The sequence below is a fragment of the Nipponia nippon genome, unplaced genomic scaffold (assembly GCF_047370975.1).
Source record: "Nipponia nippon isolate SJK-2023a ecotype South Korea unplaced genomic scaffold, ASM4737097v1 scaffold_2, whole genome shotgun sequence".
Classification (NCBI taxonomy): domain Eukaryota; kingdom Metazoa; phylum Chordata; class Aves; order Pelecaniformes; family Threskiornithidae; genus Nipponia; species Nipponia nippon.
This window is the reverse complement of record NW_028262336.1, coordinates 128,221,804-128,249,746: the sequence shown is the minus strand read 5'-3', so window position 1 is coordinate 128,249,746 and position 27,943 is coordinate 128,221,804. Positions and strand designations below refer to the sequence as shown.

The window sequence follows — 27,943 nt, the reverse complement described above, 5'->3', positions numbered from 1 at the left end:
CATGTTCGGTATAGGGGGTTTGTGTCTTTTCGGCTTATCTCTGTTTTTTAACATTGTTTAATGCTGGCTAATTTGATAAAAATAAGTGCTACCCAGTAGGTGTAAGAGATTTTCAAGGTTATTAAACTGTGTCTTTCTGTAATGTATACCAATTTATGAACCTATTGTCTACTTTGGAAAATTTCATATGGATTTAAGATCCATTGATCACGCTGTTATCCTTTGCTCAGCTTGAATATTGCAGCAGATTTTTTTTTATGTGCGCAGCAGATGATTGTGAGGAAGAATGAACTCCTTTGAGGCTGAACTTCTTTTGGTTTTCATGATTGCGTGTTAGGTGCCGTTTTATCTGTTGCACAAACTGTACCAAACAAGGCAGAAGCTGATAAAGTGAGGTTTGACCTCCATAGTTAAAGTATGTCAAAAAAACCCCAAAGGATCTCAAGATGCTGTGTTGTGGTGAAAGGGAGAAGGGTACTGTAATGGTAAGCGTGGCATGAAAGTTAGGTACAAAGGTTGAAATGGGAGAAGATAACAGGAGGATAAACTTCAGTAGTCCAGTTGCTGTAACCAAAACCAGCAACAACAACAACAGTGTAGTGTAAAGTTTTAAACTGCAATGTGCATGGCGTTATCCCAAACCCCTTGTGTGCGTAGTCTCGTTAGTCAAACTTCTGGAGACAGAATGTAATCCCTGTACTGACTCTTTATGTTCTTTTAATCTCTTAAACTGAATGAAGTAACCCAGTAACTGAGTAGCTTGGGTTTTTTGGGGTTTGTTTCTTTGCTCTATGGCACTTTCAGTGTGGTCTGTATCCAGGACTAAGACCATCTGTGGTGTGATACAGGTTAGTTGTGACTGTAAGAAATAATTTATCCTTTATTTCTTTTTCTCTTATTTGAAAGTGGGTGTAAGACTCAGCAAATTTGAAGTGTTTTAGAAAGCATTGAGAGCTGCAAATGGGGAAAATATAATTTAGAAAAAGTACTTCTTTTCCAGGTGTCAGCTGCTCAGATGATGATGAAAAGCCCCGCAAAAGACGGCGAACGAATTCTTCTAGTTCTTCCCCTGTTCTCCTGAAAGAAGTCCCGAAGGCAGTGACTCCTGTCACTAAAACTATCACAGTGCCTGTAAGTGGCAGCCCCAAGATGAGTAACATAATGCAGAGCATTGCCAACTCCTTACCACCACACATGTCGCCTGTGAAAATAACCTTCACTAAGCCCTCAACACAGACAACAAACACGACAACACAGAAGGTATGTGGGGGAAGCTGCCAAATGTTACTTTATTCTGGTTTTATCAATGAATAAGATGTGATGTTTGACTCTTCCTTTCTATGAACTGTCTGGCTGTTTTTTAAGGATTGCACTTGGGATAAGGTAATCCCTCTTTAAAAAGAACAAAGAGAAAACCAAACTCTTGTATGAATTTAGTTCACCTGTGTGTGAAAGGACCTGGATTGACAGCCGTGGAGACTGAAGCCCTCTTTTTATCCACAGAACAGGTACAGCACAGGCAGCGGGAGTGCAAGCTTCCCCCAGACTGCCCCACCAATGTGCCTCAACCCTGACCTGAAGGGACCACTTCTAGGGATGAGAGGGGATTCAGTCTCCATGCTCATTCAATTCTTGGCCTCTCTGGTGAGACTGCCAACAAGGTTGCCAGTTAGTACCCTTTGTGGTGTTGGGTTTTGTGATATGGACACTAGTCCACTGAGAACTGGATCACATAGGCCACTGAACAGCCTTCAGATGGTAACAACTATTGGTCAAAGGTAATCTTTCTTATTTCTATTTTCCTTATTTATAATTATTCTTTGCAGTAGTAGAATTCCAGGAGAGGTGGCATGGGCTTTCCCTTGCCAAGCCTTTTGTCTAGAGACTAGTTTTTTGGGGTCTATAAAGCTTATTCTTGGAGCTGATCAAAGACTGGGGGGCTTTATTTTCCTTTCAGTACTAGCGTGCCATTTGTCATTCTACATTAACAGTGTTATAGTGCTCAAAATCAGTTGCGGTATTTCAGCTGAGTGTGCCCAGCTTTCACCAGAATGCAGCGTGTGGAAAAGGTTTTCTGTGTTGAAATTTTGTATTGGACTCAGATTTTTTACATGCCTCATCTATGGCATGACTGTTTTCCCATGCTTTAGGAAGCATTTCAGATGTGTCTACTTTTTTGTTGTTAAGACTTAAAAAAAGATTAATGGCTCAGACCAAGTTCATTCGTGGTACGGTTATTAATTAAGGCAGACTTGGGGCGGGGTGGTCTGTGGAATTAATTCGGCCTTCATACCAACAGACTGATGGTAGGCTGGCTGCTAACAAGCATTTTTTTCCAACTGTGACAGTTTGACTATTGAGCTCAAACCTTCACATGGTATTTGTTTTATTAGTCATCTTAATTGTTTTATGACTTTATTTGGATTAGCAGAGTTCCCATGTCCCGATTTTTGGAAACTTTTAAAACCGAGGAAGATTAACTGAAGTAATGTGCAATAAAGAACTTGCTTTCTGGCCTTTTCCCACTTCAGAGCTCTTTGATGCTTTCATTTGGTTCAGTGTTCTTTAATAGTGTCCTTAATCAAATTTCATCTCTGAATACATGTATAGAAATTCGTGAGTGAGCATAAGCCATCAAATAAAATGTCCTGCATTCAATGCAGCGAATCCACAGCTAGGACGGGGCTTAACCTATCCGTTCTGTTGCTCTTGTTAGGCTCATTTTTTGTGCAGGAAGAATTTTTTTGCCTTAAACGTCTGCAGTGTTGTATTAAGTATGACTGTTATATATCATGGTAGTTAAAGATGGAGTGTATTAAATCTCCAAAAGGAAGAGAATGAACTGTTGGTAGGGTCTTTTCTGCAGTTGTGCCTCTGCTTGTTCTGACATGGAAATTTTAGGGTTTGCTTTGCATAGTATTTGACTCTCACTAATCTGCAGCGATAGGAAAATCATCGCTTGGTTCATTAGGGAGCCATAGTAGCATTTGTATCTGAACTTGCCACACTGCCCTCTTTTGTTGGATTTAAGATATGCCAAAATATGTAACTGGATCATTTTGGTGGGAGAAATCCCTTTTAGTAGTTTTAAATCAAATGTCAGACTTGTTACACTCAACTTGGAAATGTACTATTTTAAACAAGTGCTGTTGGATATGAGTGAGGTTGTTGGATATGAATGAAAGTCTTCGTTTCTGCATGCCAGCTTTCTGAATTGTTTTGACATTTTAGTAGGTTGGAGGAAGATTTGTCGTAACAACTAATAATGTCACAGCTCCAATTTCTGGATTCTCTTATAATGAAGTCCTCTGTCTAGGACCCAGAAGGAATCTAGCTAGTGAGGCTTCTGGCAGTTAATGCATTTATGTCTTCAGGGACTAGGTTTTGATGTCTCTCAAAATAGAGCTGACAGGACTAATTTTAATGTATGTTAGGAATTAGTTCTTACCTTAACAATTAAAACGAACAACAAAAAAAATCAACTTGCCTTTTTTTTTTTTTTTATCAGACAGTCTTTCTGCTGTAAAACATGTGATGCAGTTTTGGTACCCACGATGAGGTTACTTTGATCATGTCAACATATGTGAGAAAATAATATCTCAAAAATGTAACTGTTGTGATTTCAGCTTTAATACTTTTAAATTTTTACCAGAAAATTCTGTTTTCTGGGTATACTTCATACATGAAGATCACTAAACTTTGTTCTGCTGTGTTAATTTTGAAAGAAGAAACAGAATAGAGACACCCAAACCTGCTTAGTCACAGGACAGCAATCATTGTTGAACTATAATGCTTTACAAGCTTTTTTCCTTGCATGATTAAATAAAGTGCTATTAAGTCATAATCTTGGATTGATGGTTTTAGCTCCGTCTTTGAATGAAGAACAACGGTGTTCAGGACTTGTGATGATGCCCAGATTCATCCTATGTATCTGTACTTACTTAGTTGAGACGCTGAACTTGCCCTGTTGTGCTATGGATTCTGTAAGAAGTGTAATGTGAATAATCTGCCTTTTTTAACGGCAAGTTGTCCTTTGTATTCCTAAATTAGTTATTGTAGGTGGAATGGAACCGGCCCTAAAATTCAAACACTTGGGAAATATTTCTAGTGTTAACTGACTATTTAAGAAACAGGATAAAACTCCAGAGGCACATCATAGGATCTTTTCACCTGCAAGCCTTGTACCCGAATCAAGCTGTGTCATGTTCAGCTCATTTGTGTGGTCATAGCCTAAGAGCAATTCAGAAGGTTGTGTTTTGACTAAATCAAGGTTACGCAGAAGGCAAAAATAAGAATGACGCAGAGAAAACATTCTCCCTGGAGAATGCAATGATGTGGTGGAGCAGCAGATGTGGAAACCTTGTCCTTCAGGCATTGGTCAGTTGTGGTCAACCTGCTGCAGCTCGTGGAGGTAGTAAGGTTTTAGTTTTCCTCAGATCAAGATATTAAAGGCTTAGCTAAGTAACGAGCACCATAAATCTAAGCGCTGGGGGGGGGAAAGGAGAGGCAGAGGCAGCTGTGGTGGTGAAATTTGCTGCTTTTATTCCATCCATGTGGTTATCTCTTTTTTTTTTTTTTTTTTTCTTCCCCCTATTAAAAAAAAAAAAAAAAAACAACAAACAAACCCTTTAATCTCTTACTGCTTGATCTGTCATTTAAGTGTATTTCTGGTGCCATTATCATATTATTTCTTTTCTCTGTCAGGCAAGGTTTCAGTAGTCCTTGGGTAGTAGTGTAAGACTTACAGTTTGAGCTGACCCAGGTTTTCTTTACTCCTGTACCTTTTTTCTATCTGCTTTTGTTACGTCAAATCATTAATAAGTTTTAATTTTCAAAGTTTTAATAAATGAATTTTTTGTTGGGACAATTGCATTATTAAAACAATTTCTCAATATTCTTGCATGGTGAACTGAAAATATGTTGTATTTCTGTGCTGTGTGTTTCTATTTTAACTGTGTGTTTGTAAGTACAAGGAGGTACATTAAGCAGAATAAAAGGAATCTCTTTACATAAACAGTCCCAATATTCAATACCTAAGAAATGCTTAGTTTTCTAGGTCAGTTGCATAAGAACAGACCTCTTCCAATGTTATAATGAATTCTGTGTTTTTTCTATGTCAGATCAGATTCATGACATTGTAATTGTAACTCGTGCTAGGGGTAATGTTTATTGTCTTTAGACAAATGGTTTTCAGACAGATGAGAGAGAATTTCTTGTTATTGAGAGCACTAATTAAAGCAGAAGTTGTTTTAAACCTAAACCAGGTTTTTCACTGATGAAATACTGATTGTGGATCAAAAATATTTCCCATTACTGACTCAGCAACTGCTTGTTAATCGTTAAAGAGAAAAAAAAAAATCATCTATTCTCTCATTGCCATTTTTTGATGTGTGTGCAAGGTTTGGGAGAAGGGTGTTTAAAATGTGCTTGAAATCCCTTCAGTTCCATTTAAAATGGGCTTCAGGCTTCCTGGCCCAGTTTAATGAAGCCAAGCAGTTCATTCCTGTCTGTGTGCCTTCAGACATGAGATCATTCTGCTTTAATTAGATAGTAATTTCCTAAAAAAAACAAAAAAAAACAAACAAAAAAACCCCAAAACCCAAACCTTCTGATTTTAAGGAAATGTTTATCACCGCTTCTTCAAACTAATTGAAATTTTTTTGTTGCCAGCAAATGTGAATATGACACTCTTAAACATGTATCCCTAAAACTAAATGCACATAGACAGATACATTACTGAAATTTTATGCTTTTAAATAAATGCAAAGAACAAATGAATTTCTTGTTGTTCTTTTTCTTCTTTCAGGTGATAATAGTAACCACCTCTCCAAGCTCAACTTTTGTACCCAACATCCTTTCAAAGTCCCACAACTATGCAGCAGTTACGAAACTTGTCCCAACATCAGTCATTGCCTCAACTACTCAAAAGCAACCAGTGGTTATAACGGCTTCTCAGTCCTCTTTGGTCAGTAGCAGCAGCAGCAGTAGCTGTTCCACTCCCTCCTGTACTGCAAATACCATTGCTGTGACTGCTGTAGTATCATCAACACCGTCAGTGGTTATGTCAACAGTAGCACAAGGTATGGCAATAATATATTTATAAAAGCTCTTTCACTGATGAATTGGACTTTGTTTTGAGAATAGCATAGGGGAGATGCACTTTATGTTTACATATGAGTAAAGCACAGGAGATGTGAAAGAAGTCTACTGATGAAACTAATCCAAGATACTCAACAAAAGTTCTTGTTGACCTCTTTCCCTCTTTACTTCAACAATTACTGTGCAGATCCTCTTTTTAAAGAGATTGTGGTAAGGTGATGTGGCATGGCTTTTTTATTTTGAGAAGATTTTACTTGCAGCATTAAAACACTGTAGCCTCAAAATGACTGGCTTTAAGAACTCTGATGCATGGAAAATGGATGTTTCCAATAGTTAAAGATGATTGCTTCTCTTAAAGCCTGATTTACAAAACCATGCAAAGTTAACATCAAATAAATACAACTTATGCTTGACGTGCCTAGTCTTTAGAATATTTCTTGTGGTAACTAATCTTGATGACAATTCTGAAAGGCAGAGAAGTGTTTACACCTTTTTATCTGTGTTTTTTATCAGCATGTCAGTTTTCAAGTCCTTAAAAATTAAAATCTGAGTGAGCCTGAATTAAAATTCCTAGGTTTCTGATTTCTAATTCCAACTATGTACGCTAGCTTGACTGATTCAGCTCTGCAGCCACTAGCTAACATTTGGAAGGGAAGCTGTGGGTGAATGAAAGGGCTTCAGTGAGCAGCACTGGAAAAACACTGTGCCTGACAATGACCAGTGTCACGTGGCAATTTTTCCTGGTCCATATTTTCCATTCTCGTTTCATTCCACAAAAATCTGGGCAACCAAATGAAGGCTGAGGAGGTATTTTGCCTTCAATGTTGCTTCTGTTAATCAGGTCCTGAAGATATTAATCTACAGAGCACAAGGGCTTACAGCAGAATTTCATATTATTTGAACTGTGGATTTTAGTTGGGTTTGATCATGGAAGAGGCTATAATTCTAAAATATATTAGACGGAGTGTCTCTTTAACAGGTTTTTTTTTTCCAAGACTATCAGTATCGTTGCAGAAGATGCTGGTGAAATGTTTTGTGACGTAAACTGATAATCACTCCAAATGTGTGAAGAAAGTTAAATTCGTGAATGAAAACAGCAGGCGAAGGAAATGGAGAAACCATCTTAGATGATGCAGTGAGAAAAGGGTTGCTTATTCAGATTGCCAGAATTGTAGTTATTATGATTCTGTCATTATTGCTGCCATCTGTAAATGTAGAGAAATAAGAGAGGAGATTTTCTTTCTGGTTTTTACGACAGCTGGGACTTGGTTAAAAACTGCCTTCATAAGACATGGACTTTATGTTTGTCTTTTTTGGTGCCTATGGATGTGCAGTTTGGAATTACAGATGAAGCCAAATTTTGTTGGAAATGTTGTGACAACTGTGTAAGGGAATGACAGAAATAAGTATTAAGATTTGTTTGGGAACTTTGTTTTTCCATCTTACTGCAAACTTGTTTTAATTACTTTATTACTTGTACGATCACCTAGCCTATCAGCACAAAAAATGTATGTTCCACAGTTTTCTAGATTGCATACCATTACTTGATTCATTCTTTTAAAACAACATCACACTCACTAACGGATGCTCCCTTCTGGTATTGATGGGTTTGATATTTGTCACCCTCATATCCTATTTTTTTGTAGTCATGATTTTCATTATATTTTGCTTTCTTGAAGCCTAAAGATCAGGCTTTGAAAATATTTTTGAATTATTTGTACCACAAAAGGTGCAGGCAGTAGACTGGGATCGTGGTCTTTCCATTAGCTGCTGTTCTGCTGCCACATTCAAAATCTGTGTAAAGCTCCCTTGCCTCTGGGGAGAGTGCTTCTGCTATGTGGGAGCTTTTTTTACTTATGTATATCTATGCATCTTTCAGTAGTAATGACAGTTTAAATGCAAAAGTATTTAAGTAATTGTAATATTTTTCTTTCCTGTTGCACTGTTCAATCTTAAACCATTTACTCTTTCACAGGTGTGTCTACATCGGCAATTAAAGTTGCCTCTACCAGACTACCTTCCCCAAAAGGTTTGGTTGGGAATCCAACTCAGATCTTAGCACAGTTTCCCAAACAGCATCAGCAGTCCCCCAAACAGCAGCTGCACCAAATACAGCAGGCCCAACAACAGCAGCAACAACAACAACAGCAGCAGCAGCAGCAACAACAGCAACAACAACAGCAGCAGCAGCAGCTGGTACAGTCTTCTGTAGCTCAACAGCAGCCACAGCAATCTCAGTTGCCACCTGGCATCAAGCCCACCATTCAGATCAAACAGGAATCAGGTAGTTGGAGTTAATCTTGGGTCATATTGCTGATTGGCGAGGTCTAACCACAACACAAGGAAGTAGGGCAGAATTCTGTCCCAAAATGTGCATGGGGAGCTATCATTAAGGCATAATTACTTGAGTACAGGATTTGGCATTAAACCTGGATATAAGTAGATAGTGAAGGATGTCTTAATGTTTTCAGCTAACAGTAATTCAAGAATTTGGTTCTGTCACTCTTCTTGTTTGGTTCAGGTCTACAGACTATGCTTTAGGAATAAATGTTTTATCTTTAGAGATTGAAAGGTATGTAAATATCTTCAAAAGTAATGTGATTTGCAACCTGGAAGACATAGTTTTCCGAAGATCCAAGAGCAGTTCAACTGTACCAACTGGAAAAAGAAGTTAATCCATATTTTAATTCTTTTCTTGGGTCCAGAAATCAAAACCTACTTTTGAGGTACTTATAACAAATGCAATTAGATCTGAGACTGGAAATTGGACTGGATTCTTTTTGTAACATTGATTCATTCCGTTGACTTTGGGCAAGCCATGTGATCTTTCTATGTTGGCTTTACTCTGCTGTAGAATACAGTTCTTATCTCCGTAAGATAGAATAAGAAGTAATGCTTGCAAAGTTACCTAATTCTAAAGGAAGAAGTGCTATGAAAGTGCAAAGTATTTTTATGTCCATATTATATATTAATGATGTCGGTAAGATTATTATTTTATATTCATACTACTTAGATCAAAGAACTAAAATAGACCATAGAATGAAAAAATAATCAGCCCTACTCCTGTCCTTTGATAAACTTCCTTTTGGATTATAGGACCATTGCCTAAGAAAAAACATCCACTAATGAAGACAGATAAGAGGGCTCCATCCTCCAGTCACTGAACAATATTTGATCAATAAGGCCTTCACTCCTTGCCTTCTACCATGGGTTTAGGCTCAAGTGTTCTTTTTAGTTAAAGTTTCTTTGGAAATACCATCTGATACCTGTTCTTTCGGGAAGATGTGAATCAGTTTTCACAGACGCTTTGCTTTTCATCTGGTTTTGTGTCTGGATGATGCAAAGGCTTGAATTTCCCTTTCCTAACTTCATTATTTAAGTTTGGAGCTTACTTGCTCCGTACTGCTTTTATAGTCAACGTAGAAAGAATAAAACACGGAGGAGGATGTTTCACATCCCAAGTGGACAAAAGTGTTCACCTACAGATATTTCTGTACGAATACAAGTGCCTACATTTAGATGGGTTAATTCAGACGGGGTGTTTCATGGCATTTGACCAGCACCATGCAATGCATTTACCTTGTCATGGAACAGAACGTAAGATGCCAGTGTTCTGGATATACTTTTGAACAGATGACATGAATCTCCTGGTTTGCAACTGAGAAGTGAATCTCACGGAGGTCCCATTCCATTACACAAGAGAGAGAGGGAGCAGAATCCTTGCTGTACCGAGGTGTCCTCATCCTTTGTTCTTGCTGATTCTACTCAGAGCTTGTTTCAGCCCAGTTTCTTTGTGGCTTCAAGATAACCAATAAATCAAGAGGAGAGAGAGCAGTTTACTTAAAGCAACCTTCCCTAGCCAGTGTCACAGTTGCTTCCTTACACCCACTAATCCTCTGCGCAGAAAGCTTTTTTTAATTTATTCAGAGGGATTAAATTCAACTGGGCTAATTAAGACACATTAGAATTTACAGACTAAATTGATGAACTATTTCACTTCTAGATGGTTCATTGCATATGAACCAATTCAGTATTGGTTGTAACCTGTTGGTTCCTGGGAAGCGTTCTATTTTTTGAGTCATAGACTGGAAAAGGTTAAAAATCACTACAACAAATCAATGATGGAATGGTATCCCATGCCTCAGTGGGAGTAGCTACGAATTGAAACAGGCACATGAAAGGCAAAGATAATGACTGTCTTGTTATTTGTGAAATAAAAAATAACCAAGCAAAAAAAAAAAAAACCAACCCGAACAAAAAAAAATTATTTTCAGGATCAAGAATACATGGGCTCAGAATAGAAGCCTTGTGAGGCTACTTGCCTACTAGGGCTTGGTCTGAGAAAGCATTTCAGAAAGTAACTTTTCGTGCCTGTATTTTAACAGTGACCTTTCTCCTTTCCTAGGTGTTAAAATAATCACTCAACAGGTGCAGCCCAGTAAAATCCTTCCCAAACCAGTTACAGCGACCTTGCCCAGCAGTAGCAATTCACCTATTATGGTGGTTAGCAGTAATGGGACTATCATGACAACTAAACTGGTCACTACTCCCACTGGTAAGTTATGGCTCTGAGAAGGGAAGGGAGGGTAAACCCAGACATACAGGTGATCAAACATGGTTTATTAGGGTAAAAAAAAAAGCACCTCTCTCTTGTGAACAGTGAGCACAACAGCACATTCACAATCCTGTTGTTATTTATTCTAGATTAGGATTTTTGCACTGAGTGCTTTTTTATTCCTCTTATGATCTTTTTGAATTGGTACACGAAAGTACAATCATTCCTTCCCCACTGCCTATTTTAAAGGCAGTTTTCTTGCAACTTATACTGATACTTTGCACTTCTGTAGCACCTTATGTTAGACGATTTGCATTAATTTACTTTTTAGGTACCTCAAGCAGATAGGTCAGCATCATTCGCATTTTACATATCTGGACTTTAAAAGACAGGTGACTTGCTCATAGTCCTGCAGTGAATTTATAAAAAGGCCCGTAAATTGAATTTTAAACTCCCAGTGTTTTTCTGGGGATCTAATTGTATTTGTGTTTTCTTATTGATTAAAGATCAGAAATAATGCAGGCTGTTCAGATTGTAAATTTGTATGAGGAAAACTTGAAAGGCAGCTTTATCATAGTTTTCAGAAAACTCTAACTTCCTGAATTTTTAGCATGGGTTGGGAATATTAGCGTAAACTAATGGTTAATATTCTTTTTTTAACTTTTGAAGTACTTCACAAAAACAGTCTCAAGTACATTAAAAAAATCCAGCAGTTTTGCAGATAATTAATTGGTAATACCTGTATTGTGCTCTCTTGGATTTGAACACATGGCTTTCTTGTTATAACAAACTGGTGTGCTCTGCGATCTTTATCAATTAAGTAGTGCACTATCTGCGGCAGTACGAGCAGAATGGAATTACAATGTTTGTATAGCTGTCGACTCATGTTATTATTTTGAGCAAGTTTCTTTTGTGGACTCAGTTCTGTTTCCATTTGAGAAGTAGGTCTGAAAAAATAGCATTTATGCCATACCAGGAGGTTTCTTTTGTACTGCTAAAAGCTAAATCATAAAATTGCATTATCATTGTAAATTATATTTTTCTCTTAGAGTGATATTTAGACCAGTCATTGGTGGTGTTCTTCATAAACCATTTGTCAGAGTATAGGTGTCTTTCGGGAGAGGAATGGATCAGTTCTGGCAGTGTCATCGGATGCCTAACTCTTGGGCATCTAAGGGAGCAAGTGGCAAACATACAGGCAGAATCTAAACACCTATTGAAAATTAAAATCTTAGGCACAAGGATACGAATTAAAATATGGCAGTCATGAAACGTTTGGTAAAATGCTTCAGAAGACTCTTACATTAATTTAAAGTTGGTATATACTTGCATATTGCTCTGTGGGTTTAAAAAGTACTGGGAGAATTGTAAAAGGTGGTAATAAATTGCAGTGTGGGGTCTGTTGGAATAAAATCTAATGCTTTTTTCCCTAAACTAACTTATTTTTCCACAAATACTAGTAGAAGATCATGTTCTAACAGTGAACTGTCTTGTTCTCTCTTTAAAACAGGAACTCAGGCAACATATACACGGCCGACGGTTAGCCCCTCTATAGGGGCTCGGATGGCTGGAACTCCAGGGGCTGCTACTTATGTGAAAACTACAAGTGGTAGCATCATTACCGTAGTACCAAAATCCCTGGCTACGCTGGGAGGGAAGATTATCAGCAGTAATATTGTTTCTGGTAGGCATATGAGTACTTTGATATTAAGACTTATTTCAAAAGTTACTTTAGACTTGCTCTAATTGTTCAGGGCTTTTCTGTGGGTTACATGCTCAAATAATTATTAGGACCTTTATTGGAGAAGTTGTTAATTCAGAAGAAAAACAGCTGAGGATGAAGACGAAAATAATGGGTAGAAGTTATGGAGGTAAAGTGTTCTTAGGGATTGCAGTAGTTGTTGTGTTTAAGAAGGAAACATCTAATGTGAGGGAAGCCTGGGAGGAAAAGAGAAATGTGGGGGAGAACTACTATATTGTCCTCTGTTAGAGGGCAGAAGGATCAGAAAACTGTATTAGCCCCAATTTAAAGCATTTTATAATCTGGATCCTGTCCTTTTCTATTCTACTGCCCGTCCAAAGAAACAGAATAAAAATCAACTGGGTATGTTAAATTCATCTCTGCAGTCTCCACCTTATCTTGGTTTTGTTTTATCAGTTTCAGCCTGTCTTTCCCTTACCCCACATTCTAATTTAAGTGTTTCCTCCCAGCCTCAGGCAGACCCTGCTGCTTATCTCTGTTAGTCTGCTGACCAGCCTTGGTCAGAGCCAGTATAGCCTCTAAACATAGGGTCTTTTTAGGACCAGGACCAAGCACACCCACACCAGTCACATTTTCGTAGTATCTGTTTTGGACTTCAACAGTGCTAATGCAGAGAAGGTCTGCTGCATTTCCTAGCTAGGTGCACACATACAGCAAGATCTGCTGGGTCTGTTCCTCCTGTCTAGTAATATCTTTAAATTACTTAAAGGTCCCATGCTTAGCAAAGACCTGACATGGCACCAGCCAGCTCCTGTCAGTGGAAGGTGCTGCACAAGCTATCCAGAAAACCCACCCTGGGCTGTAGTCTGGTAGAGGTACTTCAGTTTTCCAGATCCTGATTTCTACAAAATGATACTTAGGGCTGATACAGTAGCGTCTTCGGGAGCAAGTAACTTTTTTAGCCCTTTGTGGGTACGATCAGTTGTTAAGATTTCTCGATCTGTTAGTGAGTTTATACACAAATGCAAGTATCATTTTCCTGAGCACCCGCTAATGCAGGGAAACCCTTGGCTAGTCCTGATAAGGATAATAACAATTGTCCTAAAACAACAGAAGTTTGGAAAGGATGCCTGCTTTTTTTGTTGTTGTTTCGTGGTGGGGGTTTTTTTGCGTTGTTTTTTTGGGGGGTTGTTTTTCTGATTTTTTTTGCTAAGGGAGCAGTCTTTAGATGCCTCTGAAGTCACTAGAATTAAGTAAATCATTATCTTGTCTCAGCATGTCTTCCCTTTCCCAGAATTAGTAGGATTATTAATCTGAAGTATGGAGTGAAATATCTACAGGCACAACTAACAGGTAGAAGGTAGCGAGGGGAATCCTTGGGTTTGCAACTCTGCTGTGACTGAGTGGTAATTTCTTCAAGGAGAAAGTGGAAGGTGTTGATAAAAAGCTGTCTGAGGAGATATTGAAATGGCAGTCTGATAACACTGATGACTTACATATTGGTGTATGTACTCTTGTAGACTGTGAAAGGCTGACCAGAATTACCCGTCACTGCAGGTAAATCAAAACCTGAGACAGGGAACGGACCTAATCAAATACTGGGAGATGAACAGAAATAGCCAACACAGCTCTTCAAAAAAAGAACCCCCCCCACACACACACTTCTAAACTCAACTTTTAAGAACTGATCGTAAAACAATAGCATATTTTTCTTTTTTCCTTCTTTCAATCCACTACTCGTCATTTGTATTACAACAGTTCAATGCCAGAAAGAGCTGGTGTTTCTCTTGACTGGAGATACGTTCTTGGTACGTAGATTCTTCTACAGAGGTTACCTGTAGAAGAATATTTGTCTGTGCAAATAGGACTTTGAGTTGAGTATTAGTGCTGTCCTTTTCCCTCGGTAATTCTAGCCTTTGAAAAGTTAGACATGTTAGCCTGAGGAAGCTGTTTTAGTCTGCTCCGCAATTAGTGAGAACGGGCCGACTGTCCAAATATAGTATCAATTACTCTGTCCTGGGCATGCCTGTTTTTACTGTAGGTGAAAGGTTTGTAGAGTGGGCATCTAATCTTTATATGTTGAGTTGGGCGACATAAATTCCCATTCCAGATGCTTCCCTTTTTTTTTGTTGTGCTGTCAGATTTAAATACAAGGATTCCTATATAGCTTACCAACTTCTACAGTAGAAGGAAACGTACATGTGATAAACTGCACGTTATTTCTTTTCCCACAAAAATTTAGGAACTACAACCAAAATCACTACAATTCCAATGACATCCAAACCCAATGTGATCGTTGTGCAAAAGACTACTGGAAAAGGAACTACAATTCAAGGGCTTCCAGGCAAAAATGTTGTCACAACGCTGTTGAATGCTGGGGTAAGTAAGAGTTTCAAGTCTCAAATCAGTAGCCAAGTGACAGGCTGTGTGGTGGCTGCTGCATTCGTTCCGCTGAAGTCCCTATTAAAAGCAAACTGTGCATGAGCTCCTTAACAGATACAGCATGCCTTAATGTCAGGGATGTTTGAAAAGCAAGTATGGTTTGCAGGATATGAAAGATGCTTAAAACACGCTGGGAATGTTCTCAAAGTTAAAGGAAAATAAAAACTTTAGAGCTTGCCTTTTTTCCATGGTTAGTGATTTTGTAATGCTGAAGGGATTAAGTAGAAGAAAATTACTAGAATCTTACCCTGTTTGTGCTCTAGTGCGAACCACAGTCCTGTGTTATAAACTTGCATTTCCAACCATTTATCCTTTGGATGTAAAGGGCAGAAATAAACTGTCCCTTCGCAGCAAGGGTACCACCTTTCAATTTATGTCATGTCTTACGCTGTAACATCCTGTACCTGAGTGTTGAATTCTTTTTTGGATAACCTGATGCGTACTAAGAACAAAATCAAGTTTACAGCTTCGACTGGGTTCACCTGTAAGTGCTAGTAAATAAAAATGATGAACGTGCTTTGTGTTCCTAGATAGAACTGTGAGATTTAATGTATTAATCATGTAATCTTTAAAAGTCTACTTGAGTAGAAGAACTGAGTAGGCAGGGGGTTTTTTAAAGTCTAATCATATGTCTATTCCAAAGTCAAATGTTTCCTATGAAACAGCTGTGAATCTGTATTTTTTCATTAAGTGAACTTTTTTTAAAAAAAGTCCATATGTAATTAATGTCTGGGCCATGAGAATAATACAAAGATCTACACTTACATAATTTCTTTTTAGAATCTCAATTAAAGTTTTGTAGATGTCTTGCCAAAGTTAGTGTTAATAGAAATAAGAGGTTTTAAAAAAATATTTACGAAGGATTTGAGGAAAGTTCCAGTTTACATGAGTTCTTTGAAGCAACTTCAAAAAACTTCTCAGTGTCTTTTAGTTACTCCTTTTTGTTCAGCTATTCAGAGCTGCTCAAAAGGTGAAGTAATGGAAAACGGGATTTTGGTAGCTTTTCCATACAAAGCCATAGGGTTTTTTGTTCTTGGTTTTTGAATGTTTTGGGGCTTTTTTGTATCAAATAAGTGTAGTTGCAGCAGCAGCACGTTGATTTCATGGTACACGCACTCACCTGTAACTGTGTATTTTTTTAGAGAAGTGGGTCTCTCTGAAGAATTTCGCTAAGTTAACCTGTAAACTTTGACTTCTCTACAGGGGGAGAAAACTATTCAGGCAGTGCCAGCAGGAGCAAAACCTGCTATCATCACTGCCACAAGACCCATCACAAAAATGATTGTTACACAGCCAAAAGGAATAGGGTCCACGGTCCAGCCAGCCACCAAAATCATCCCAACTAAAATTGTTTATGGTCAGCAGGGGAAAACGCAGGTACAGTGAGGACCCATTTCTGTCTTGAAATGTACCCCTAAATTTTAATGGGAAGTAAATAATTTTTCACTGTGTTGCCACATTTGTTGCAGGGTTAATATATGTCTATGGGGAATGAGACTTAGGGGTGTAACGAGGTGGCCTTGATTCTGATGTCTTGAGCATGGTGTTTGCATTTGTTAGCTGTTTCTGGAGGCCTAGAGCAAGCCAAAAAGATTTACTAAGCCTTTTACATAGCCGAAACTGTCTGGTCATGGCTCTAGATGCCTGTTTAAGCCTTACAGCTAATGGCTAGATTGTGAGAAATAGAGACACAGAGTCTGGACATAGGTCATCCATCAAATCTGAGGTTTATTGCAGTTATTTTCTGGTTAACGTATGTTCAGGTTGTTCCTGCGACCTTGTGTAGTTGGTGGGGCTGTATACAGAGAATCTGGCTTATTTCTAGGCGCTTTCAGTTTCAGCTTTTTCTCTGATTGCACTTAGTATTTAAAAAGAACTAAACTTTTATCAGATATAAAATTTTGTGTGTCTTGATTGTTCAAGACTGTATTTATTGTGGGCTGCGGGAGAGAGGTGCTTGTTCTTATCAGTGCAGTGCATGTTCCAGCTCACTTGCGTAGCTTTCTCTTGTCACACCATAGCTGTATCCAGCCCTGAAAAATGACTGTTTAGTGGTTTATTGTGTTAATTACTCCAAATTACTGAGTGAGAAGTACATTCTTGTGCATTGCCATTTACTTGGGCTTTGTGGTTTAATCATCAGAGCTGCTGAATTTACAGGTAGATTTTTTCAGTGAATTATGACTATTTTCTTGAGTGCTCTTACCATACACAAAATTTGTCTTTCTAATTAGGTTCTCATAAAACCAAAGCCAGTGACATTTCAAGCAACAGTTGTGAGTGAACAAACTAGGCAGTTGGTGACTGAAACGTTACAGCAGGCGTCAAGGGTAGCAGAGACAGGAAACTCGTCTCTCCCAGAAGTGAAAGAAGAACCACAAACCTACACCGATAGCAGCTCTTCTTCTACAGAGTCCTCCCAGAGCTCCCAAGGTGTGTATTAGTGTCGCATAAAATACAAATGGACTGTCTCCCAAGCATGCTAGCTTGTACTCACCATGTCTCGTTTCAGCACAGGTTTTCACCCAGTCTGTTAGCAGTGAGTGTGTTTGCTTTCCTTGTGGCTTTATTTATCTTTTATGAGCTATTTACTGTATTTCTCCATTTCCTATGTGAAAAGTGGAGATAATGGTTTCTTGCTGCGCTCTGATGTGCTGTTCCAATGCTTGTGGCCTGCAGCCTGTCCCCTCTTTTGGGGGAGTCTGCCAGAGGTAGGCAGTGTAGCAGGTTGGGTTTGTTCTTTTTTTTTTGGCAGCCCATGCTCTGCCACCCTCTTTCCTGAGTGTATTGAAGCATCTCTCCACTGCATGGCTGAAAGTTGTCATGTGACCAACATAAATTTTGGTCCTTTTATAGGCACATATATGTGCATCAGGACATATATCAGACATGCAGTCCTGATGGGGGTGCTGCCATGGCTTCAAGCCATGATACGGTTGCAGCTCTTTGTGTGGTAGAGAAGGATAAATAATATGGCATAAGTAACACCCCGCCTTTGGTCAGGAGTGACCGTAGGGCGTATCACTGCATCCAATGAAAAAGCAGATGTCTCTCAGTGAAATGTGTGTACTTATGTGCCTTTCAGTCACCTTTTCTATATAATTATGTAACTGTTGGTCTATACTACCATTTTAAGTAAATTGAAGAAATTTTTGAGGATTGAACAAACATCAAAATTTAGGAGCTGTTAATTCAGAATGCTGAATACATGTTCATTGCCTGAACTGCTAAAACCTTCTGAAAAAGAGTTCAATCCAAGGCAAATTCAACATACAAAGAAACCTGCTGAACTTTGATTGTTCATAACAAAGCTTTTACATACAACTAAGATATAGGATCTTTTTTTTGCTGGAGACTTCATAACATCAGCAGTGTTTTACTTCAAGAGTCAATTGTAATAAAAGCTAAAGTGTTGCAGAATGAGAGTATGCCTCCCTGGCAGCGTTCAAAACGCTAACGGATAATGAGTAACCTGGTGTAATTTTGAACTATAGGCCTGCTTTAAAGGAAGAAGTTGGACAAGAGACCTCCAACCCAAAAGGGTTCTGTGGTGACTTGATGTGCCTTTGTTCTTTTCCAAACAGATTCTCAGCCTGTAGTCCATGTGATTGCTTCAAGAAGTCAAGATTGGTCAGAACATGAAATTGCTGTGGACACAAGCCCTACAATAATTTACCAGGATGTATCCAGTGAATCTCAGTCAGCTACTTCCACGATAAAAGCTTTGCTGGAACTTCAGCAGACAACAGGTGTGCAAACACATGCCGTTGTTTAGGATACTTCAAAGCTTATTACTTGCTTAAGTAGCCGTTTGTAACAAGTTTTGTAATTGAAAAGAACCTGTCTTGAATCAGCTTGATTCCTTTCTTCTTAACCTGTAACACTTTGTTTGTATCTATTATATAATATTCCCTATCTATTTAATTAAACTTTTGCATTTATATTGGAGGTTTATTTTATTATGGAGATTTATATGTTGGATGTTTATTTTATGTTTTTCTTTTCTTCTAAAGCAGTGAAGGAAAAGTTAGAATCGAAGCCAAGGCAGCCTACCATTGACTTGAGCCAAATGGCTGTCCCAATCCAGATGACCCAAGAAAAGAGGCATTCTCCAGAAAGTCCTTCAATTGCTGTAGTAGAGTCGGAATTAGTTGCTGAATATATCACAACTGGTAAGTGACTACGGTAGTGTGATGGTGGGTTTGCAGTCAAAGTCTGGGGACTTCATTTTGGAGTTTTCTTACAACGCGTTTCATTTTTGTGTTTCGCTATAATTTGCTGTAGAGGAAATGAGTCTTTTCTTCCACTCTTGAGGCCCTGTGCAGGGGACAGAGATTACATTTGCTTTTCTGGGACATAGTGGAGAATGTTTCTAACTGAAACAAAGGGTCGTTGCTTCAAGACGTCCTAGTTGAATGGATCTTTCTGTTCCCTGATCTGATGGAGAGGACAGGCTGTCCCACTTGTCTTTAAGGAAACAGTAGAAAGTGAAGTTACAGGAACTGTATATTGTTGGGTTTTTTTTTTTTTTGTACGTATTGAGCGGAGTCAGACTTTGAGTTAGTTTAACCCATATTTGCAAAATGTTACTTGCTTACCAGTGCTCAGTGGGTTTTTAAGCTAGGTGTGCATTTAGCACGCTAATGTAGTCCCCGGTTTCTTCATTTGCTAGAAGCCTTTGAACTAATAAATTTTTACTTTTTAAACAAATTATTCAAGCTGACTTTATGTTCAGCTGTTAACTTTTTCAAACTCTTGACTCGTCCTATCTGGTTGTCCATTTTGTGTAGGTCTTTGACTGTCTTGTCTTGCTGATGCTCCCTACTACCCCAGAACACTAGGTGCGAGCCACTTCTCATACATACACGAGAGGATCAGATTACCTGTTTTCCATTTTAATTTCTTAAGTCTACATTATTGGCCTCCCTACTTTATTTGGAAAACGAAAGTAAAAGCGTGTTGAAAATACGCATCGGAAAAGAGGAATAAAACTTAATTATATTAAATTCTATAAGTACATATCTGTAACTCCAGTGTTTTTAGTGTTAAATGTCTAATCGGATATTTTCATTTTTCATTCTCCTGCTTTATACCTCCTCCCCTCGCTTCCATCCCTTGTGTGGTCTAAGTTGTGTGAAATTGGACCTGGGGGGGATGTTATTGTTATTCTTTTAAATAACACTTACTGTATCTGGCTTCAATTTTGAATGTTTGAGTCATGCTCCCTTGCATCTCTTTTAAAACAAACTCAAAAGTGCAATAAATAGTGTTAGCGTGATCTCCAATTAACAGTCAGTTATCTTCACTGACACAGATACTGTGAGTTGTGCTTCTGTTCAAGGTTCCAGTCTTTGCTGGGTCTTGCTGTGGAAGTTGATGTAAAATAGGGCCCTTTGCAGGCAGGATGGGAGATTACAGTCGCTATCTTTGTAGACTTAAGTCCTTTTCTGCAGCTTAGAAGCCATACAAAGTATAAAATTTGAAAATTTCCTTGAGCTATGATTACTATTTGAAATACTGGGATTTTTATAAACCTTGAGCTGACATACAGGAATCTACTAGAGAAATGCGGGCTGCTGTGGGTTGACTAGCAGCAGTTTCTGCTACAGCACAAAACTGGTTATTTTGCTCTTGGATTTTTGTCCCTTTCCCCAGTGTCTGTGAACGCTGCCAGGGAATGCAAGTAATTGAGTTCTTCGTTGTGTTTTAATTTGTGCTTCTCAGGATTCATCAGTAATCCACATAGCTATATTTTCTGCTAAAAATTCAGTAGTAAGATAGTAAACAGTCGATAACCTGTTGTGAAGTCTCCTGCATGCGCCTAGACCAAAGGATTAGGCACACTTCAGTCTATATGGGAGCTGGGATTCAGCATGTGCTTCCTCGTGAGATGAAGGGAGCGGTTCACACATCTTAGTGTCACCATTTTTTGTCTGTCTGCAGACTCAGGAAGACAACACTGTATTGGTTCACATTCGGAAGAATATCTACACAACCATATAGGTTAGAAACTTTATTTTTAAACGAAGTTTTCAATTGTGCAGGAACTGTTGGGGGATATCCACGACGGATCTGGCACAGCATGCGAGCCGGTATTGATATAATCCAACTCCTCTCTTGGAGTCGGAAGTAAAATTATCATATTTATTCAAAAGGTGACCTTTCTTTTAACTTCCAGGAAGGTCACTAGAAACTTTTTAACTTTAAGTTATGTTACAACTGAATTAAACTTTGCTTGTTCTCCAGTTATTAATTATTTTGTAACTAAAAATTTAATTAAAGCAAATATTTACATATTAGCATGGACAGGCATAAAGATTTGTGTCTTACCAGTGACTGCAATATAGAATGGTTTGTGGTTTTTTTTCTCAGCGGAAGATCATTTCTCTGTCAATCCACTATTTAGTTACAGAGCCATCACCATAACTCCGTAACTCATGCTGGATCTGTTCTAAAAAGTGACATTAGACCCATGACAAGGTCTCCATTTTTTTGGTCTGTGATTTCTGATCAACCTCACTTGGTTTCATAATACCCAAACATTTTCTAATTGCTGATCTTTCAAATTTAGCCTATGCTCTGGAGAGTATTTCTTGCAGTTTATCAGTGATAGTAATTCAGTGAGCAAGGCTTGCTGTTCTTAATTGCAGTCAATTGTGCAGATGCTTTTAACAGTGTAAAAACCACAGAATAACTTGTGCTCTACAGTGTTAAACTGGTGCTGTATGAAGAACCCAGCTGAAAATCAAGTATAAATTCTGCTTGCAAAGTTGGTGTGTTGGGAGAGGGAGGCCAGAGGAGGTTTGGACCAAGTGTGATTACTTAGGAAACAGAGACAAAAGCAAAACCCCTGAGTTGCTACTTTAAGAGCCTTCTCAGAATAGATCTACACTTTAAGGTTGAAGCTAGCATACAGTAAAAGATATTTTTCATACTCAGATCTTTATTTCACTCATATATGCTTTCAGTTGAAGCTTAAATGCAAAGCAAATAGTTGAAGTTACTGCAGTTAGTGCTGGAGAAGTGCCACTGACCTCTTTACTTGCAGTCAGTCATCGGTCCCAGCCCCACCAGCAGTCATCTCAGCCCCAGAGGACTCTGCTGCAGCATGTGGCTCAGTCGCAGACAGCAACGCAGACTTCTGTTGTGGTGAAATCTATCCCTGCATCTTCCACAGGCGCAATTACCCATATCATGCAGCAGGTTGTACCCTTTCTTTTCCCAACAGTCTGTAAACAGCAGTAGGTTATATGAATTATATAGGGCCAGGGCTTGTTCTGAATGAGTATGTCATGTTGCTGCCCCTGAAAATGCTAAGTGTAAGGGCAAATTAATAGCTCAATTTTAATATTGCCTGTTTTGATGGTGAGGGTGGGGGGATAAAGGGGAAGTAGCTAATGAGATGACTTGAGACTGTTAAGTAGGAGGTATTAACAGCCACTGTGAAAAAGATAGTGCTTTCTAGATGAGTTCTTTCTGTCTGTATGTCATCCGTTCAACAGCAACAAGCTGCTTTTTTCTATATGTTGTGTTGCAAGGGCCTGGGCTCTGTGTGTTGGTGTTAGTGTAGGGGGAAGAGGGATGAAGCAGAATCTGGTCAGTACACAGAGCACACGGTGTCTTTTTCATTTGATGACTTTAGTTTGTGAATGGGCAAACTTCTCTGAATCAAAAAGTAAGATCGTATTTAGACCAATATCGTTAGGATCCCAAACACTTCAAACAAGCGGTGTAGCTTGTGGTGAAGTCTTGGTGAAGTCTTACTGAAGCTACTCTGATGCCTTTGTTCAAGACCTGCTCAACTCTGCAGTGCTTTAACTTCTAGGAACTCCAGCTGTGGACCTGGATAGTACTGTGTTAGGGTTACAAACCCACTTCAGAGAGCATATTTTCACAGGTGTTTGAGTAGGCTGCTTCATCTTGATAAGGCCATTTACTAATACGTTTATACCACGGTATGGAAAGTGCATCTCTTGCTCCCTCGAATTCCTCAAAAAATCAAACAATGTTTGTGCAATGCCCAAGAAAAATTGCAATAAAATTTTGAGGAAGGAAGGAGAAGAGAGTATCTCTGCTGAAATAGGGTAGGTAGGTATATGAGGAGCTGCAGAAGAAATAATGGAGAAGATGACTAGGCTCTCAAGAGGCAGAATAAGAATTTATTGTGCAGAGAGACTCTGGCTTTAATGAGGAGCTACTGGTTCAACCACCTGCTAATCCTGCTGCTTCATATCCAACTGCCATGCAACCTTAGGGGCTTTGAACCTTAGTCTGACACACGCGAGCCTCCACTGAGGATTAGTTACGCAGTTAATGTTGTCACATAGAGACGTATCACATTTTAACATGATAAAAATAGCTATTGATTGCTTACATATTGTGGAATCTGCATGTAAGGGTATCTTTTTTAGACGTGAATTGGGAGTCTGTAATGGTAAAATAAGTTCAAGTAGTCCGGTTGAAACATTAAAAATTATTTTTAGATTGTGTATTCTTATAATTTGTATTTCTCTTTACTAACTTGTTCTAACTTCTTCTTATTAAGGCCTTAAGCAGTCACACTGCATTTACCAAACACAGTGAACAACTGGGAACTGAGGAAGGAGAAGTGGAAGAGATGGACACCTTAGATCCTCAGACTGGCCTGTTTTACAGATCTGCCCTGACACAATCGCAGGCACAAAAACAGCAAAAACTGAGTCAGCCGCAGCTGGAACAGACTCAACTGCAAGTGAAAACTCTGCAGTGTTTCCAGACTAAGCAGAAGCAGACAATCCACCTGCAGGCTGACCAAATCCAGCACAAACTCCCACAAATGCCCCAGCTTTCCATAAGGCATCAAAAGCTAACCCCCCTGCAGCAAGAGCAAGCACAGACCAAACCAGATGCACAGCACCCCCCACACCACATGATGGCCAAAGAAAGGCAACTCCCTACCTTAGTGGCACAGCCACAGCAAACTGTAGTACAGGTGCTTGCAGTAAAAACCACGCAGCAGCTGCCCAAACTGCAACAGGCACCAACGGCACAAAAAATCTACGTGCAACCCCAACCCCCCCAGAGTCAAATGCAGCTACCTGCCTCTTCAGAGAAACAGCCAGCAAGCCAGGTAACGGAATATTGATAGCATGCAAAATACACGTCGCTGTTCAAGGAAAAAAAAAAAAAATCAAAACACCAACCCTGTCGCTGTAGCAGTGTTTTGTCCTGGCAAGAGAGAACTCCTCATTCCGCTGGTATTAATTACCCCATCAGAAGGTTGACACTAGGAAAGAGAAGCACATGTTATAGGGGAAAAATCCATAGAGCTCACAAACGTGTTTTGTTGGACAGTTTTTATGAATTTCTGCCACCACTGGTGCATGGAATTTGTCCCTAATTATTTTCTTTTAATTTTTAGATATGACACGTTATTAATTTCCGTTCCCGTAGCACTTTTTATTTCTGTGGAAATAAAGATGAATACACTGCAGTCTCCTAAGGCTCTCCATTGTACGTCTTCCTTTGTAGTTTACATCTTCCTGAAGTTAGATGGCTTTCATGTCCAGGAGTAATTTGATTTTCCTTGGGAGGGGAAAATGTAAAGACTGAGAAACGTAGGGAAAAAAAAAATGTATTTTAACTAACTCCAGAAAAGTACAATTATTTTTTTTCGGCCCTTTCAGGAATACGTGCGAAAACAAGAGGGTTAACAAACATCACGTGGGGATGTAAATCCCAAAGGAAAACGAGACTGCTGTGGTATTATACTGCTACAATCCTTATCTAGCAGCCTAAAAAGCTGCATTTCCCCAGGCTTCAATTAACTGTTACCATATCATTGCTAATTCCTTTGTTAAAACACTGAGTTTCAACTGTCTTCCTAATAGCAAGTATGTTGTTTGTGCCATACTGTCCTTGGAAATATTGATTAGATTTTCAATAAAGAAAAAAAATCTAGCTGTAACATGCACAACAAAAATTTGATTTTCAGGTGCAGCATCCAATTATAACGCAAGGATCCACTGTTACAAAGATAACTTTTGAGGGGCGTCAGCCTCCTTCTGTTTCAAAGGTAGCAGGTGGCAGCTCTGTGCCCAAACTGGCATTGCCGGTTACCAGCCTATTTCCCATGCAGGCATCCGCGAAGACAGCAGTAGCAGATATTTTGAGAGTGTCTATGGTGGAAGCTCAGATTGATACAAACACAGAACATACGATAGTGGATCCCCCAAACAAGGCCATGTCCACTAGTAAGCTCGCTAGCGAAGCAGAGTCGTCACCTTGTACCCAGGTGCCGAGGGTGACTGCAGTAGGGATGACGGCAACTTCCATCCCCCAGCAACAGACATGTACAGAATCCAGTTCAAGTCCTCCTGCTGTTGGTCCTACTTTAACAGAGAGGAAACTCGATGCACAAGGAGTGCCTACAACAAACCAGTTTATACACATTCAGAATATATCACAAAAGAAAGCTGAAGAGAGTTCATCAGAAATTGTTATCCAGGTAAGAGAAGACTAGAGCAAATAAGGCAAAGGTTGAGCAGAGCAAACTCGTGTCTAATGTGATGATAGCAACTGAACGATGTTCGAGTGTTTTTGTTTTCCTTCTTCAGTTTTTGGTTCTTTTTCTACTCTTGTGCTTGTAATGGATTACTACTTCAAAGTGTGTAACTCTTAAATTGAGCTCGAGTTTCTCTAGCACTGTATCATTCACTGTGTCCTCGGTGTCTTCCTTTCTGTTAAGAAAACAAACCAAGCTCATCTAATTTTACCAAGAGCTTTCATTTGAAATGCTTAAAAATGTGACCGTCACCACTTACTATGGAACTACGATCTAGCTTTTTTTATAGTATCTATTAATGTTACCTCCGAGTATAAAATTAGCGCAAAAAATGAAGTAGTGGGGTTACGCTTACTGGGTAGGTTCAGTAAATAGGTCTGGATTCAGAAGAAAGCTTGTTAACTCCACCTACAACCAGTCTTACCACTTCTGAGACGAAATGACTATTGATCTTTAGCCTAAATGCTTTGAGTCGTTGCCTGACTGATGACGGATATTTTCATTGATTCTGCTGTCTTAAATATGATGTTTTATGATGTAATACACGGTCAGAATATCAACTGAGGAAGTATTTAAATCATCCGAGGACTCATAGTGGTATAATATGAATCTTTGTAGACAAGTTGGCATTGTATATGTTCACACAAATGATAGCATGGATTGAAATGGTTTTATTGTGTATCATATTTGTGTTACAGTGAAAATGCTTCCGATGTGGGAAATAATTTGTGTACAGAGCTTTCAAATTTTTCACGCTACTTTGTAAAATCTTCATTGCGGCTAACTTCGCTTTTGTAGAAACCATCATTTTTGTACTCATTTTTAGTCCTCATTTCCCTAAATAGACAAAGGTAGATTTCTGTTTTACTTCAAATCGGTATATTTTGAGAATCTGTATTGTTTGTCATTGCGGCATGCTACGAGCTGTTTCAAAAGTAAAATACTGCCCAGAACTTCAGTTATATAAAGTTGTAGATTGAGTTTCTAGAACCCGTGAAAATATAAGCAGAAATAAATAGCTTAGATTTGCGGTGTTTCCTCAGCCTCTGTGCTGCTGCAGCTCTGAGCAGGGCCGGAGCTTGTATTGTATTGTATACAAAAAACATAGCTAGTCCTTATATCTGAATGTCTTGTCTGAAAAAGATAAGAAAAAGATAAAGCTGAAGAAAGTATTCTCTCTGCTTTGCGTTTGAGGAATGATGGATGGTGGGCATTGGTGGTTCAGCTGTTGGTTACGCTGCCACAGACCTTTAGTGGAGACCCAAGGCCAGGATCAGCGCCTTAAGAGCAAGATTATTAAAATTTTATCTTTCGCAACGTAATCGGGTGAAAGGGTGCTTTGAAGCTTTAGCTAACGTAATGTCACGTGCAGCGGGCCTCAGCTAGGGAAAATTGCTATTGGAAACCGAATATCCCTTTTCCATGAGTACCTGTGCTTGCGCAGACGCCTTTGCCTGGGAAAACTGCGCGTGCTAAAACTTAAATCTTTTCTTTCTTTCAGACTATCCCTCACTATTCCATCCCTTGTCACTCCAGCTCCAATGTGGTAGTGGAACCCAGCGGGCTCCTGGAGCTCAACAACTTCACCAGTCAGTGCCTCGACGATGAGGAGACGGCAGTGGAGCACGATGTGGACAGTAGCACTGAGGACGGCACTGAGCCCAGCCCCTCTCGAAGTTCTGCTGAACGATCCTAAGGAATTGGGACACTGGAGTGCACTTTAAAATATCTTGGGATTTTGAGTATCCAAGATGCCCTTGTATTGTGATGTCTTAGAGCACTTTGCCTATTAGAGTTGTTCATTGGACCCTTGAAGCATCAGTGTGTTTTAACAAGACGGTATTGCAAAAGCTGCATCTTAAAAATTGTTTCCAGAAAAAAAAAAAAAGAACCAAGATGTAGTTACCGAGATTTAGTAAGCCTGTGACAGTGGAATGTACTCCTGTTAAAAAGCAAATCTGCAGCAAATTCTACAGCTCGTGCTATTGAAGCCCTTGCCCAGATACTGAAACAGCTTTCAGTAAAAAGGGGTCGTTATTTTGCTGTGTCTTTTTGTTAGCTGTTGAGCAAAACACCATCAAAAAAAGAGAATGTTTAATAAATATTTGTATTTTTAAATAGCATGTGAGAGAAAAAGTGTCTCTGACAGTGCTGGAAAAGCCCCAGGAATTTTGGAATTGGTTAGCTTTCTTGCACTTGTGCTCACTTAGAGTTAAGATTTTTTTCATAAGCCTAAAAATATAGTTTATTTTTTTTAAATTCTTGTTGGTGAATGTTTGGAAAAGAGCAAAATCACTAACTGGTAGCAAAGTGGATTTGCTAGTGGATTTTTTTTTTCATGCTTTACAAGAAGTAGGGTAACGGTGTATGAGGCATTTCTTTGTGCCTTAAGCACATGAAACGCTCATCTGCTCTAGTTAATCTTTGATTATTTATTTAAATATAAAATTTAAAGTGAGGCCACGTTGTTTAAAAAGTTCCTGTGAAACAGGCAGGTGTATTAATTCTAATACAAACGGGGCGGGGGGGATGTATTTTGCTATAAATCAGTTTTTCAAAATCGGGGATAAATGGTTCAGCATCTTTCAAAGTTGAACCTCTG

General features: G+C 39.0%; 1 protein-coding gene across 24 annotated transcripts in view; it reads left to right on the top strand.

Moving 5' to 3' along the window:
* EMSY (EMSY transcriptional repressor, BRCA2 interacting) overlaps positions 1-27,943 on the top strand; it is a 63,787-nt gene that overhangs the window by 21,940 nt on the left and 13,904 nt on the right. For 8 of the 24 annotated variants that reach the window (XM_087759329.1, XM_087759322.1, XM_087759319.1 and 5 more), the window contains 15 exons: positions 1,001-1,260; positions 5,807-6,080; positions 8,075-8,383; positions 10,505-10,654; positions 12,165-12,338; positions 14,599-14,735; positions 16,002-16,175; positions 17,033-17,231; positions 18,383-18,547; positions 18,812-18,970; positions 20,742-20,801; positions 21,847-22,001; positions 23,344-23,907; positions 24,772-25,284; positions 26,843-27,459. In XM_087759329.1, coding sequence (XP_087615455.1) covers positions 1,001-1,260; positions 5,807-6,080; positions 8,075-8,383; positions 10,505-10,654; positions 12,165-12,338; positions 14,599-14,735; positions 16,002-16,175; positions 17,033-17,231; positions 18,383-18,547; positions 18,812-18,970; positions 20,742-20,801; positions 21,847-22,001; positions 23,344-23,907; positions 24,772-25,284; positions 26,843-27,037 — 3,488 coding nt within the window. In that variant the 3' untranslated portion in view covers positions 27,038-27,459. Of the gene's footprint in view, positions 1-1,000; positions 1,261-5,806; positions 6,081-8,074; positions 8,384-10,504; positions 10,655-12,164; positions 12,339-14,598; positions 14,736-16,001; positions 16,176-17,032; positions 17,232-18,382; positions 18,548-18,811; positions 18,971-20,741; positions 20,802-21,846; positions 22,002-23,343; positions 23,908-24,463; positions 25,285-26,842; positions 27,460-27,943 lie in introns of those variants that run through there. The other 16 variants (XR_015705168.1, XR_015705167.1, XR_015705166.1 and 13 more) reach the window with 8 other exon arrangements.